The sequence below is a fragment of the Carassius gibelio genome, chromosome A22, assembly GCF_023724105.1.
Source record: "Carassius gibelio isolate Cgi1373 ecotype wild population from Czech Republic chromosome A22, carGib1.2-hapl.c, whole genome shotgun sequence".
Classification (NCBI taxonomy): domain Eukaryota; kingdom Metazoa; phylum Chordata; class Actinopteri; order Cypriniformes; family Cyprinidae; genus Carassius; species Carassius gibelio.
The window spans coordinates 559,746-575,383 of record NC_068392.1 but is presented as its reverse complement, the minus strand read 5'-3'; the positions used below and the strand labels follow the sequence as shown (position 1 = coordinate 575,383).

The 15,638-nt window shown below is 38.9% G+C and overlaps 4 protein-coding genes and 1 long non-coding RNA gene across 12 annotated transcripts in view; 2 read left to right on the top strand and 3 right to left on the bottom strand.

Moving 5' to 3' along the window:
* Positions 1-15,638, bottom strand: part of LOC127942991 (hornerin-like) — a 225,032-nt gene that overhangs the window by 178,956 nt on the left and 30,438 nt on the right. The gene's annotated exons all lie outside the window — the stretch shown is intronic.
* Positions 199-5,248, top strand: LOC127943003 (uncharacterized). The gene is made up of 8 exons (XR_008149522.1): positions 199-378; positions 619-690; positions 1,378-1,448; positions 2,848-3,326; positions 3,427-3,498; positions 3,640-3,777; positions 4,199-4,288; positions 4,394-5,248. It is a non-coding gene; the product is annotated as an uncharacterized LOC127943003 (long non-coding RNA).
* On the bottom strand, positions 4,856-11,126 carry LOC127942995 (ubiquitin carboxyl-terminal hydrolase 47). Of its 8 annotated transcripts, none has more exons than XM_052539077.1 (18): positions 10,884-11,126; positions 10,398-10,437; positions 10,230-10,295; positions 10,059-10,126; positions 9,471-9,581; positions 9,196-9,298; positions 8,994-9,124; positions 8,835-8,905; positions 8,626-8,748; positions 8,340-8,435; positions 8,060-8,188; positions 7,799-7,927; positions 7,689-7,711; positions 6,856-6,890; positions 6,481-6,546; positions 5,966-6,054; positions 5,834-5,867; positions 4,856-5,465 (listed from the first exon to the last, which is right to left on the bottom strand). In XM_052539077.1, exons 1-18 carry the CDS (start codon positions 10,939-10,941, stop codon positions 5,284-5,286), a joined length of 1,554 nt encoding a protein of 517 aa, XP_052395037.1. In that variant the 5' UTR covers positions 10,942-11,126; the 3' UTR covers positions 4,856-5,283. The 8 variants fall into 8 exon arrangements, with proteins under 8 accessions (XP_052395037.1, XP_052395035.1, XP_052395036.1 ...); XM_052539075.1 differs by having other exon boundaries at positions 5,834-5,870; positions 10,884-11,122; XM_052539076.1 differs by having other exon boundaries at positions 5,834-5,870; positions 10,059-10,123; positions 10,884-11,122.
* Positions 4,856-15,638, bottom strand: part of LOC127942996 (ubiquitin carboxyl-terminal hydrolase 47-like) — a 52,842-nt gene continuing 42,059 nt past the window's right edge. The window contains exon 19 of the transcript XR_008149520.1: positions 4,856-4,929. The gene's annotated coding sequence lies outside the window, so the exon portion shown is untranslated. The remainder of the gene's footprint in view (positions 4,930-15,638) is intronic.
* On the top strand, positions 11,884-13,485 carry LOC127942999 (uncharacterized). The gene is made up of 4 exons (XM_052539088.1): positions 11,884-12,052; positions 12,123-12,223; positions 12,602-12,772; positions 12,851-13,485. The coding sequence occupies exons 1-4, from the start codon at positions 11,974-11,976 to the stop codon at positions 13,292-13,294; spliced, it is 795 nt and encodes a 264-aa protein (XP_052395048.1). The 5' UTR covers positions 11,884-11,973; the 3' UTR covers positions 13,295-13,485.

The following is a 15,638-nucleotide window of genomic DNA, read 5'->3' as shown; positions in this document are numbered from 1 at the left end:
TAAATGGTTTGACTAGCAAAGACCCTAATGTTTCATAGTATTTATGTTTAAATTATACTGAAAACATTACACTGTTATGAAAATACTTGCAGTTTTGTAAAAGGTCTCATTAGGATTGTCTCATTACACCGTTTTGACCAGTAGGTGGAACCCGCGTGACACGAGTCAAATGACTCAAAACGGTGTATCTTTTTGTTGTTGACCGTCTGCCGCAGGATCATATATTTCTCCGTGCAATTCGCTAACAGGGGTCCATTGTTCATTCCAGTCATAGTTTTGCAGAAGAAAAATACATTTTAGTGATTAAATCAAAAATGGCTGAAGCAAGTGAAAACTGGGATGAAGAAGACAGTGTGATCAACATTCTCAAAAACTGTAGTAAGTATTTCATTCCCCCTTTTCTCCCTATTTATTCGACATGTAGACTTTTACTAACAATCAGTTATTGGATAATTCATATGCAGAAAGAGACAATATAGAAACCTTATTTTTTAATATATTCTATGCAAAATTCCCCTTTAAAACTAAAGTGAAACTGACCAGCATGGTATTTCAAATAAACTATTTACAGGTCTATTAAAATTCAGAAAACTGGATGTTATTTATTTTGAAACCAAGGTATCCAAAAAACGCGACTGCAACAGTTAGATGGTAACTCTGAGGAAAGAACAGCAACAGGAAGGACTTTTGGTGAGTGAGTGTTACTAACAATGTTCTGACAAAGTCTGTTGTGCTGTATTATTTTGTGACTGCCATAACTGAAATTATTTAAGGATTAGTTCGCCTTAAAAAAAAATGTACCCCATGATTTACTCACCGTCAAGCCATCTAAATGACTTTTTCTTTCAGATGAATACAAACAGGGTTATATTAAAATAAAATATGTCCTGCTCTTCCAAGCTTTATAATGGCAGTGAATGGGTGTCATTTTTCACTAGTCCAATGAAGCACATCCATCCATCATATAAAGTGTCTCACACGGCTCCTTGGGGTGAATAAATGTGAAACAAAATGTGTTTGTGTAAGAAGAAACATATCCATATTTAAAACTTTATAAACTTAAATCTCTAGCTTTTGCTAACTGACATACACTCGTTCATTCCACCGTAGGATGCAGGCGTAAACATTATTGGGCTTTTAAAACATCAGCACCCATTTACTGCCATTATAAAGCTTAGAAGAGACATGTTTTAATACAACTCTGATTGGATTCCTCTGATCGTCTGAAAGAAGAAAGTCATACACACCTAGAATGATTTGAGGGTGAGTAAATAATTTTATTTTGAGGTGAACTGCCTCTTTAAGGTGCTTCATAGATGTTTGGTCTAGTTCTGTTTGGCCATCAAAAACGTAATCAATTCATTTCTGTTTCATCAGTGGAATTGCCTTGTGGTCATCGAAGGCCAGCACATTACATCATCGCTTGGTTCAAGTATTATCTTAAACAGGTAGGTCACATTACACTCTGTGTACACACTCAGGATGTAACGATTAACCGCAAGCTGATTGAAAATTGATTCAAATATGTGACGATTCAAATCAAGATTCATTTAGTGGTAGTTTATATGAATGTGTATAGTTTCACAAAACTGAAGTCAAACCATTCTGTTTTTGCTTCAAATTATTTCTTCTAAATGCATAAATTTAAATACATTTAAAATTAAAGTGGTTTTATCTCATTTTAAATGGAAAGAGCACAGACAGTTAAAGCCTTATTTTGTTTATATGAAGAGATTTATTTGTTAATCAGGTTAAAAACATGCTAGTCACTTGTTTATAATGTTATCAACATGCTAGAAACTTTTTAACGACATACTAATGACTTGCTAATAATGCTAATGACAGGCTAGTGACTTGCTAGTCATGCTAGCAGCATGCTAGTCACTTGTTAATCATGCTAACAACATGCTAATCACTTGCTAATCATGTTGGTAACATGCTAGCAACATGCTACTAACATGTTAATCATGCTAATGAGATGCTAGTCACTTTGTAGTAATGGTAACAAAATGCTAGTCACTTGCTAACCATGCTAGTCACTTTCTAGTAATGGTAACAACATGCTAGTCACTTGCTAATCATGTTGGTAACATGCTAGCGACATGCTACTAACATGTTAATCATGCTAATGACATGCTAGTCACTTTCTAGTAATGGTAACAACATGCTAGTCACTTGCTAATCATGCTAGTCACTTTCTATTAATGGTAACAACATGCTAGTCACGTGCTAATCATGCTAGCAACATGCCAATTTACTATTTCTTATCTATTTATCTATTTATTTATTTTTCTGATAGATTGTATTGTCTGCAAAGCTTTAAAACTGCTTAAAAATAGATAAAAATGAAAACCCTCAAACTCAAACTACGCTTTTACAAGTAGTTCAAACTTTCTGGCTAGGCTTTTTCAAGCCAACTTAAAGTTTTCCTACAAACTTTACTATCTATGTTTATTTGTGTTCTTCATTTAGTTGATTTGGGGCTTGTTTTAAAATTTCAGTTTAGTTTTGTTATTTACATTTACATTATATTTACATTAAGTCATTTAGCAGATGCTTTCATCCAAAGCCACTTACAGATGAGGTCAACAGAAGAAATCAAAACCAACAAGAGTAATGTTATGCAAGGGCTATATTAGTATATTATTATAGTGTTATATTTCATATAGCATTTTGTCCAAGAGCTAATAAAAGGACACATTAAATTTATAATTAGTCTTTAATCTCAGTTTGTTTAAAAATAACTGTGAATCGAATCATTGAGTGAATCGTTACATCTCTAGTACACACTTCCTGACACTGATTCCTGTGCTGCGTTTGCATCTGTAACCAGTTCTCATGTTTTAGAGAGAGCCTGAGTTCAGCTGTCCTGCGTTTAATGAGGGCCGGCGGAGATCCTGTGGACTGAAGCTGTCTTATCCGTCCGTCTGTCGACTGATGTCCAGCAAACAGAGGCAGATCTTAGAGGAGAACCTCAGTCTTCTCACTGCTAGAAAGCTGTTGGAGTTGGATTTGAAAACCATGAATTCCTCACAGGGATAGTTTAACACCAAATCAAATGACACCTTCATTCACTTTCACCAGGCTTGATTTCTGAGTGAACTATCTCTTTACAGTATACACAGTTTAGTTATCTGTCACACTGTAATCCGAAGCGGTTTCTGAAGTGTCCTGTCCTACGTGGAAAGACGAGATCAGACAAACCTGTGTGTGCACTGCACCATCTGCACAGCCACCAACAAACACACATACTACTTCTGCTGGAGCTGCCGGAGCCTACCCATAATGCACTGCGCTGCAGCAACAACAGCTGTGGACAGGAAGCGGTAGACACACTGCACATCTGCACATGCTCTGGGAACTTATGATTGATTTATGAAACCAAAAGGACTTCTGTTGAATCCTCTATTTTATGCTTGTGAACAGATAACTGACGATTCTTTGGTGCCATGCACACCTGAATTTAAAGAGAAGAAGCTTTTAAAAAAAGGCAATGTTGTAAGTATATCTGACATCGACTGCTACTTTAATACAACATGTGGACACGAATCATTAAATTGCTGTTTGTGTAACGATGTTATAAAGCCCTGTATTATCGTGGGAACTATCCTGACTCTCTTTTCCTCTTCCTCTCTCAAGATTTACCCGATGAAGGACAAGTCCTCTGACAGAAAACATTACCTATGTGGAGTTTGAATATGGAGATGATCGGGTCGAGAGCGACTGCTGAAGGCTCTCGGTTACACTGTGCACACACTGAGAGACCTCACAGCACAGGTACATTTACAGTATACACCAGCGCTCAATAGTGCATTATAATGAAGTGTCATGTTTCTATGCTGCTGTCACTTTAAGACCTAATGTTGGTGTGCAGGCTATGAGCGTTGCCATGCGAGACTTCGCCCGGCGACAGGAGCACAGCCAATCAGACAGCTGCTTCGTGGTGTTCATGTCACAAGGGAGTCTCCAGCATAGTCAATTCTGACGGGGAAGAGGACGTTTTCTCCACAGATGAAATCTATACTTGCTTGAACACCTCAAACTGTCCTGGACTGCTAGACAAGCCTAAAATCATCCTCATCCACAGACGAACAGCTAATTACAATCACAGTTTATTGACTTCAGTGTCAGCACCATGTGCATGACCTCCAAGCTTCAAACAGAGACTTGATGGTTTGTGTCTTACTGTATATCTCAGGTAATGATGGATGTGTGGATGTCCAGGACGGCACGCCAAAGACCGAGCAACGAGAGAAAGACTTCTGCTGCCTGAGGTCCTCCACTCCCGGTAAACACCTTCACAACATCTTAAAACACCAGAGGCTTCTACGCTCTCAATGCACTGCTTGTTTGGCTCCAAGCTGTCATACAGTAATGTGCTTTCTTTATTCAGATACTGTTTCCTACAGGAATCCTGACAGAGGCTCAGATTTCATCCAAGATATCGTGGAGATATTTAAAAAGCATGCTCATGAGGATCACATCGAGGAGCTTTTCAGGAAGCAATGCCACTATCAACTACTTTCAGAGATGTATTGTTATAACTCAGCTCTTAGGTCCTGTGCTAAACGTGTGTGGTATGACCCTTTCTTTTTTGGTTGACTGGTCAGTATGTGTAGCTGGTCTGTTGATAGGAGTTTTCCTCTTGTTAACAGGTCCTTCAGAAGAAGTTTAAGGAGCATCATCCGTGTCAGATGCCGTGCAAAGACAGAACAACACTATCTTAAGAAGTTCTACCTCTTCCCGGGGCTGTGAAACACAACCAGATCTGATTACTATTATGTCCTCTTATTTAAGAATTGTGTGTAGAAATGAAAATTAGAAATTAAATCCTCAATAAAAACATTTCAGTCACACAGTATATATATATCAGTGAGATACCAGTTTTATTTTCTGTGAACAGCTGTAAATCTGCATCACAGTAGTTGACTGGTGATAGTTGCTTGTTTGACGAATACAATACGCTTTCGTAAGATACATGGAGAATTATAAATCAGAGCAGAAACTGGTGAACGAACTGATGACGAATGATTCAGTGATGTCATCATCCAGTTCAGCTCTCGTCCAATAGTGTCCGTGCAATCAGTCAACTTCGGTGATAGAAAATGGAGAGAAACCCTTGGGATTTCGATGTCCGAGTACAGACATTATATAATATTTAACAGATCAGCAGTTCCTGTACACATGTACATAAACTATGATTCACATTTTAAACTGAATGCACATTAATTAAAACTTTTACAAATTATCACACACAGTTTTGTCTCTTTTCTTCATGATATGTTACATCTTTCTGCTTCTGATGTCGATCTCTCTCGTCTCTGTCTCTTCGTGATTAGACTTGACATTTCTTTTACTGGCTTTCTCCTTTTTATGCATGCTCTCAGTTTTCTCGTGCTTTCTTTTATGTGGTTTCTTGGGCTCATCACAAAGTCTCTGTCTCAGACGCCGCGTCACAGCAGACTCTGAGGAGACATCCATCGATCATGAGCATCTCAATCAAACACTGGCATATAACAAGTGCTTAAGAGCTCAAGAAACGGCCAGGAATATCTGCATAAGGCAACACTATTAAACAACAATGGTTCATATTTGCTATTTAGCTACCAACCAAGAAACAGCAAGAGGAATTCACTGCAAAAACAAAGTAATTTTGTCTTGTTTTCCATTACAAATATGAAACCAGATTCATTTACTTGAAAAGCCAGATAACTTCAGATAAGAAGTGTTTTCTGAAAAATGTATCAAAATGTTGTTTGTTTGTGATTAACATGAGAAAAATGATTTTATCTATGATCTTCAGTAAAATCAAATCAATTCTCAGTTGGTTTACCTTCCAGATGTGGTTTATTATGAGCTGCAGCACACTGCTGAAAAAGAAGAAAAGAAGAATGATTTGCAGTCATTGGATACGTCCTTTAACAAGTGTTTCTTATAAAAGATAAATCAGCTCAGATTGAGTCACCCCAGCTCTGCCCGTTTCCACCGGTTCTCCTGCTTCAGCAGATTTAGTTTTGGGTTCTTCTTCGTCCTCCACCCGTGCAACTGACGAAGCTATAAAAGCACAAAAATCAGACACGGATGTTGCTTTATGAAGTTATTTAATTTGGCCTAACCAAGCTGAACAACAGGTAAAAAGCATGTGCTCCTGACGAAATCCACCTCACAGAAAACATGGATTGAAACATGGAACAACACAATGTTTCAGTCCACAACCCCTGTCCAGTTCAGCAACTGGCAAATATCATGAAACCTGAAGAATACCACACTGTGATGTGTGCTGCCAGCGATGTAGATCTAGATGCAGAGTTAATGAAAGTGTGTAGAAACAGCAGCGGTGTACACACAAAGATCATAAGAGATGAACCAAAGGGAAAACTACAAACTCACTGCAGGAAACAGGAACACCAACAACACATCATGCATTGACATGATTCTGAGCGAGCCTGAAGTGCTTTGGCTAAATGTAGAAGGACTCACATGGTTCTTCAGTTCTGGCAGAATTCTGGGTTACTTTCCTCGTCTTAGAAACTGGAGGACTGTCGACTGAGGAGAAAAAACCCTTAATAGTGCGAAACTCACATATGTGCCAAGATTCACACATTTATGTATGTATGATATATGCACCATATTTGCACTCTGATGAATGTTAAAATAAATAAATAATCCATAAAGGAACAATATGATCCTTTGCACTAGCAGGGCCCTATTAAAATCATATAGATATTATACATGCAATAGCATGTTTAGCTGTCATTGTTCATTAGTATTTTAATTGTTTAGTTTTTTTAAGAACCAGCCTTTGTTCAACACGAGAGAATTTGAGATTAAATGCAAAATTGTGAATGTACTCACGTTTCTGGTACAAGAGCAAGTAAGCTTCCCTAGACCTACATTAAAAAGAAACTACAGTTACTTAGTTAATTCTGTGATATGATATGCATTCATTCATAGTTGATTCACTTATCTTTTTATAAAATAGGCATTAAAGTCCACTATGCAAACTTAAATTGATTTAATTTATGAACACTTTGGAATATAGACCTAAAGTCTGTTTTTAAAGAAGACAATCAGCAGATTATTGCAAAAGTGGAGTTTTTTCAGAAAACAAAGTATCAAACATTTATAGAAACTTCAGTGTATTGTAAATACATTTTTATTTATTATATATATTTTACATTACAGGTTTTACTCAGAAATGTGTATAAAATTAAAGCATTATTCTAAATAAGTTTTGTTCCAAATTTGAAGTTGATATGAAAAAATGTTACGATTTTAAGGCGTCATACCACATACAGCCAACAGGTGCCATCAAAAACAATGTAATGCATTTTTCTGTGACAAATGTCTAGTTTCTCTGTTAATATTACTTCTCTCTCCTGACACTCAGACCTTTCCAATGATATGTTTGTTGCCAAGATTATAAAAAGCTGAGAGTCAAAAAGACTGTAATGCATTTTGTAATATGACACTTGACTCCGCCCACTAAGGGGGAGGAGACCGCCATAAGATTTTAAGTACCATTTCCAAGGTAATGCAATGTCCGATTTCAAAATGGATTTCACAGGATGAATCTGGGGCTTCTAAGCTTATGATGATTACTAGAAGATTTGAACAAAAAAACAAAAAAAGAGCGCCAAGCGTCCCACAGGTGGGACGGTGACAGGTAAGGGTTAAGAGTCACTCACCTTTCCAGTTTGCGCTCATCAATCTGAAGGAAATCACAAGAGCACAGCTGAGTGATATAAAGCAGCAGTGGTATTTATCATTAAAGTCTTAAATGGATAATGATCATTACCTCTGTGACATGACTGTCATCAAAACAGTACCACCTGTTCTCAGTGAACGAGCGGATGTCCGCGGTGTAGTGACCCCCAGAACGACTGCCCCTGTGATTGATCACGGCATAGAGAGCATATCTGTGCTCCTGAAACAACATCACGCACGGGTTAACACTAAAGACTGATTCACATCTGTCTGTGTTCTCTAATAGTGTGTCTTCATCCCGTCAGAGCCCAATCGAAGGGTCTATCGTGTGGCGTTTAGGGGGGACACGTACCCCGAGAGATAAATGAAGCGGTACATCCATGGGGCAATCGTTCTTCTCAAACCCACACGACCAGCAGTCATACTCAAACCTTTTCAGGTGCAGAGACAGTATTGCTGGATACTTGTGTATCTCACAACCCTGTTTAAAGCAGAAATACAGTTCTATATCAGCAAACCTGTAAAGCATCACACAAATATATCTGAACAGAAGACATTACTCTGGGACTCTACCAGCTTTGGAGAGATTAGGCTTTTATCCGTACACCGACAGCAGTAAAAACTCATCTTACCCATGTGGTGTCTCGTTTCTCGTCGCAGGTTTCACAGTACATCTGGTCGTCTCCAACTAATGTTGTAGATTCAAAATAAGATCGAACCCCGTCTTCCTGAAAAATCAAAGTAAAGCTGTTTAAGATGACCCGCACACAAGCCACATCATTACGGCAGGCTGTTTCCGCCCCTTCTCTCAGAATCATGAGTGCGTTTGGAAGTTTAAGACGTCATAATTCTGAGATAAAAGGTGTTTGTGTCTTCCACACACAAGCAGAAACACAGAAGCTGACGGTGTTCTCTCACTATCCTGTACGCTCCTGTGTCTGTGACGTTCAGAGCGATCTGTAGAGACTTGAACGAGCTGTCATCATGAGACTCGTGATCTTCTGAACATCTCCTCTTGTTCCTCATAGTTCCACTGAAGACCTGTTTCAGGCAGAAGAGTCACAGCACACACCGAACTGTATTTCTGCACTGTTTCTTACTGAAGGAAAAGGACAAGACTGAGCTACCTCGGCCAAATCAGGGCCTACTTTCTCAAGGATATCTAGGAAGTATTCCACAGCGTCCTGCTGCTCATAGACTGAAATAAAGAGAAGATACACCACCCTTCGTACACTTGTGCAGTTGTTATAAAGGATGTGATTGAGTTACACCCATCATGAACTCACGTGTCTGTACACCGAGAGCCTTGATTACTGGTTTCGTTGAGACGCTCGGAGCACCCTCGTCCTGATCACTGAGCTCTTCAAACAGTTCCTTTAATACTGTCTCGAACTTCTCACTTGTGTCCCCAGGAGATCTGAAGAATTAAACAATAACTCAATATTGAGTTCAGACACATGAGAAAGATAAGAGGAAGCCAGCACTGACCGGCGCAGCACGCTCTCTCTGAACGCTCGGGTCATGAACAGCACCTGGAGGGTTGAGTTCAGATAGCAGGTGGCTCCCAGATTCAGCAGACCCCTGTACGGACCTGAAGAGAGGAACGAAGTGAACAGAAGCAGCGGTGATAATGTCCCATGAAGGGAACAGCTGTGCTTCTGCTGCTTCAACCGGCTTCATCCTGTTATCAGCCACCGGTTAAACTCAGCTGACGTCTTAAGGGTTTAATCTCATATTTAAATGACCTTTTTTTATCAACTCACAAGAATCTTGGTTAGTTTGTCTTTGTCTGTCCTTCTGTGTGTGAGAGACTGATGATCTGTCAGCTGGATCCTTGATCTCCATCTTTTTAATGTCCTCTTCCATCTGATTTACTGCAGAGAGACACAACTTTCATCTCATTCATGTTCAGGTTTCAGCTTGACCTGTCAGTACCACAGTTTGGATTGAATCACTGTGAAACCGAATCTAACATGTTTTGTAAAAAGAAAAGACAAGAAAATATTCACATGCAACTGTAGCAACAATTAAACCTGATTCTCCATTGAAAGTGTATATAGTAATTTACTAATTGTAATAATAACACTTGGCTGAATGACACCTCACTTTCATAACATCTCTCTCTCTCTCACACACACACACACACACACTCACTCACTCTCACACACACACACACACTCTCTCTCACACACACAACATCACATAACAGGGGTATGATCATGTGGACTGGAAGTTGAATGAATTATTAGATTGTGCTCATGATTCACTTTTTTCCCCAGCATGTCATGTGTGCAGAATATGTAAGAAAACAAACGTATTTTGGTTCCTGTTCTGAAGTGTGCGGGGTTTACCTGAAGCTAAGGACGGCCGAACAGACGACTCTATGCTGGACAACTGAGTCCCACAGAAGCCAACACTGCTGTTATTAGACACAGGATAAATCATTAAAAATATTCATGTAACGCACAATTACATCTGGCATATATAATGTCTAAGAGGATTCAGAACTGCATCAATATGACCTTTGACTAAGAAGTGTCCGAGATCTCTTCAGTTTATTCTCTTCAGAGTCCAGGAGGAGACATCTTCTAATATTGTGAGATTCTACTGCATTATCCAGCATTGACCATCACTAAATAATCTCAATCTAATGCTTTAGATGTGTCTAGTGAATTATATTAGACACTTACTGCTTTGGCACATCTGTATCTACTCTGGTCTTCATTTCATCTACAGAAGAAGAAATAAAATCACTTTCAGCATAACAGTGGTGTTTCTATAGAAAGCAATAATGAACAGCTATTAATCAGCTACCATAAAGCACAAATATATATATATATATATATAGAGAGAGAGAGAGAGAGAGAGAGAGAGAGAGAGAGAGAGAGAAATGTATGCACAAGATCTATGAAGATGAAGCGTCATATGAAGCTTGTGAGTAGCGTCACGTGACGTATTTTCAGCGAGATGACGTAGACTCACATAGTTGAGACTAAAATAGCTAATAAACAACATGAGAATATCGGCCATGGACAACATTCGCTCTAGATGACTTTAGTTACCATCGAGAAAAAGCTTAAAGAGCACGAACCTCACACACAGCACGGGAAGAAGCAACTATGCTAAAAATAATAATAATAATAATAATGTTTCGTGAGTATGTTTGATGAACTCACCCGTGTGAACAGATCCTCCATGTGCTGGACCAGTAATGTAGAAACACACACCCGTCATCTAGTGATGAAAGAGTGTGTCCGAAACATCCTTTCTTAGATAAACGAAAGCAAAAATGAAGCTACGCGAACACAGTTCCGATCACGATATTTAGCTTTCACTTTCACCAACACGCTCCTTAGATCGAGCACAACATCTTTACCCCGAGCTCTTCACAACTGAAGAGAAAACTCTGAGAAACACACCCGAGTGTCGAGATCTAACAACTGTTCCCAAATCAGCTCCTTTACCTTCCGTTCTACTACAAGAAAACAAAAGTTAGCCATGGTTTAGCCTCACTAAACACAGTTTTATTTGTAGTAAACCTGTATAGTTATCAATATGACTAAACACCGTTATTATATTTCTAATACAATGATGAGATCGTGTTGATGGTTAACTTTCATAAGGATTGTGATAGATGAAACACTGTGTTCAGAAACATTTGATTTATTTCCCCCCTAAGGCATTTAACCCCATACAAAAATATCACACAATAGATTAGGAAGGAAATACGAGAAATAAACATGTTCTCATCTTCCTGACTGGTTACAAGACACTCGGATCATCTGAAGAGTTTCTTTCATCCTGAAAACAGAATCAGATATGTTAAAATCCAGATTTATATCTAGGTGTGAGTGTTGGTAAATATAGAAATGGATATCAATATGAACAAAACAAGGATTGAAGGAGTGCACGGTATCGAAGGGAAAGAGCTTTCTGATATTATAAGAGAAAGAGTGATTTCTCAGAAGTGCTTGCAAAACAAAAAGTAAAAGCACAGCTCGTTATATCAAAGATAATGGCACAAATCTGAAGATTAAAAGATTCTTCACACTATTATATGTATTCTTTAACTTAAACCCTGATCTTTAATTGAGGAAAATAACTTTTCTGTAAAGGTTTCATATGTCATGGTTTATCTGCGTGACTGAGAGCTGGTTTCACTTTCTCATCTTCTGAACTGAAAGTGAACGCATTATCGTAAAACAGTGATCCACTTTCTGTCTTTCTCATTCGTGTGTAGTTCTTCCAGACGACGAACTGAACCAGATGGGAAACTCCCAGAGCAGTGGACAGTACGACGTGAATGATGCCACGCTCAGATTTGTGAGACGCAGAGACGACATAAGTGAGTAAGATGTCTGTAATAATGGATCTGTTGAGGGTTGAAGCAGTGCTGACTCTGTGTGTGACTCCAGCTTTAGATGATGACCCTGATGTTCTGAGAGCAGAGATGTCCTGTGGTCACGCAGTGTCTCCTCAATCCCTGACCGCCTGGTGTCGCAGTCTGCTGGATCAGGTGGACAGAAATACTCTTAGGCTAATCGTCACAGTCCTCATATCTGATTATCTGGTCTGTACACAAAGATGTAGATGACGGCAGATAGATGTGTGCTGTCAGGATGTATAACTGTTACCACACAAGCTGTTTACAGTTTCTACCACTGTGATGTGTTTACATCAACACATGTCTTTATACAGTGTGTGTGTGTGTGTGTGTGCGTGCGTGTGCGTGTGTGTGTGTGTGTATGTGTATACAGACACACACACATACGCGTTTACTCTCTGCTAAACTACGCTGGGTTGATTAATAACTTTAATGTTCTTGTGCACCAAACACTATGGATTTACAAGTGACTCTGACTGTATTTTGGTCTTGTTCTTGTGTTTCTGACAGGGTCAGTATAAATTCCACTGTCCAGCGATCACACATGGGACAGAGAAATGCGGTGCAGAGTGGCCGTACCTGGAGGTCAGGAAGCTGGCGGTGCTTAGTGACTCAGAACAAGCTCATTTTGAAGAGAATATGGCTCTTCTGGCAGCGACTGAGTACTGCGAGTTCAAATCAGTGAGTAGAAATACCATGTGAATCCCTCATCTGAAGTAAGTGACCACTGATCCGCTCTCTGGTGTGTGTCTGTGTCAGTGTCCGAGCTGTGAGACCTATGTTGAGCGAGCAGACCTGAGTAACCTGTGTGTGAGATGCACCATCTGCACCGCGCTGAAACACAAGAGCTTCCAGTTCTGCTGGCAGTGTCTGAGGGAATGGAGAGGACCAGCCGCTCATTCTCTACGCTGCAGTCATGAAGACTGTGTCCACCCAGATGTTGACAAGCTAGCCAAATGTAAAAACATGCGGCTGTCTTACGTGAACGATGTGGAGTGTCCCGCCATCCGAGCCTGCCCCACCTGCGGTCTGCTCCTGGAACACAACGGCTTCGCTTGTAAGAACCTGATGTGTAAGCGCTGCAGGGTGGAGTTCTGCTTCCTCTGCCTTCAGCTGAAGCGGGTTTGTAATCCCATCAGTGGACCTTATAACGTCTGCTCAGTGGCTCCACGGCAGACCGAGATTCCTGTCTGGAAAAGATAATGTTGGAGATGGGATAGACACTCAACTTGTGATACCATACGATTCACGATACGATTCACGATACCTGTTTAACGATAACATTTTCTCGTGATGTTTTGAACAACATGAGATTTAATACAAATTACAAATGAAAACATGTCATTTTATTATTTCTCAGACAAAAAAAATAAAACATCTATTTTTAATTCAAACTAAGGCTTTGTCTGTGCTCTTTCTGTTTCAAATGAAAGACTGCATTTTAATCACAGTTTAATCACAGTTTACATTTACTATGATATACCTAACCTTGATGAAATCTGAGTGTGCAGGGAGAATTTGCATCACAGGAATACAGTTTTTTTTTTTTAAAGTATATATTCAAACAGAAAACTATTATTTTAAGTTGTAATAATATTTCACAATATTACTGTTTTTTTCTGTATTTTTGATCAAATAAATGCAGGATTGATGAGCAGAAGAAACTTCTTTCAAAAACATTAAAAATAGTAATGTTTCCAAACTTTTGGTCTGTACTGTATATGTAAATGTATTAATTTTCATTTTAATATATATATATATATATATATATATATATATATATATATATATATATATAGTTAATTTATGTATTTACACATCTTTCAAGTGTATTGTTTACAGTGTTTCATGACTGGCCTTGTGCAGCTGAAACTGGTTCATAATAATAGAAAATAGAAATGTAATCAGTATAAAGAGGTGTATGGAAGAGATCAACACATCCATCACAGGTCATAGGTCATAGGTCACGTGAGGGAAGTGATTGACAGCTGTGAGAACCTCACACACACACATACACACTCTCAGTCAGATCTCTGTTAAACCTGATGTGTTTAGCGCCACCTAGCGACCATTAAACACTGACCCACAGCACAGAACTGATTCACTTGTAATCCACAACCAGGAACAAAATACATACACATATTCTTCCAATTTTGTTTATAATTTGAGGAAATGAATTGCCTCTCTTATTAATATAACAGCTATGAGTTCCTGCCGTATTAAAAGTAATGCCTGTCACAATGATTTTTTCATGATGATTTGATTATTATGTAGTAACCACAGCTGTATTCCAGCTAAACAATGCGTGATTTCCAGAATGTATTTATTTGTTTCCCAAAAATAACCAAATGGCACGTTAGAGGAACGATCCGTTCGCTTGGATTGAAGTGACGATATCTTTTTTATCTGTGGTGTTTTAGAATCTATTAATGTTCACTTTTGGTTGAGTTGGATTTATTACAATGCTGTTTTTCATCAGGTTTTACACACGAATGCTACAGTAAACCAGAACACTGTAGAATGTGTAGCCGTTGTTAAGAGACATAAAGACTGCTGGACAAGGGTTTAGAGCGAATGAGCTACTTAAGATTTCACATCCTAACAGCATGAAAACTGTTGATGACTTACACACAACCTGCATTTCACACCAGAAATCTACTTTTTACACAAGTTTGCCAATTCTTTGCTAATGCATCACAAGTTAGACTGGTGCATGTACACATGCAAGCATGCTAATGATTTGTTATGTATTGCATGCTTGCATGCCATGGTTAGACGTGACCATAACATTATAAGCATTTTTTGGATGCATATAATTTTTTTATTATTTTATACACAAGCTTGTTTGCTATGGTTAGACTGGTGCACTTTATTATTTTTACATGCATTTGCTCCATTTTAGGCCAGAAAACATTTTTCACGAACGTATACAAATTCTTTGATAATGCATCGCATACTTGCATGTCAATTAGACCGCTGCATGTGCTGCGTTTCAGGTGAAAAAGTAAACCTGGGTCTGCAAATTACTCAAAGGGACAATCATTTTCTTCAAATGTATGATCATACCTGTCTGTCCAAAGAGCACAAGCAGAGACGGGTGAATTAGACTGCAGTTTTTCTTTCTTGTGTTCGGTACACTGCACTCAAATCTGACCAATCAGCTGGCATCTGTGATCCTAAACTGCCTTGAGAAAAAGTATTTTGTATTGTGTATCTGTAGGAGAATTGTAGTGTCCTTCTGAGAGGAGTTAAACCACAGCATTGACTCTATACCTGACTCTATTCCACTCTAGCATCATTGCTAAACGATGAAGTATGTTTGGACCCTTGATATTAAGCCCCGCAGGATCGTGGTGGGCTCACTAATGAAGTAGTCTGCTAACTAGTGAGGGTTTAATTGGCCTGTTGGGATCGTTCAATCCCTCGTGAATCCTAATGTATGTGTATCTCTGGTGGAATCTCGCCGGCTCCTCGTGGTATCTCTTCCGTCTCCAGCAGGACGGGATGGAGCTGATGTGGTGTTGGGTTGATATATATATGTGGAAAC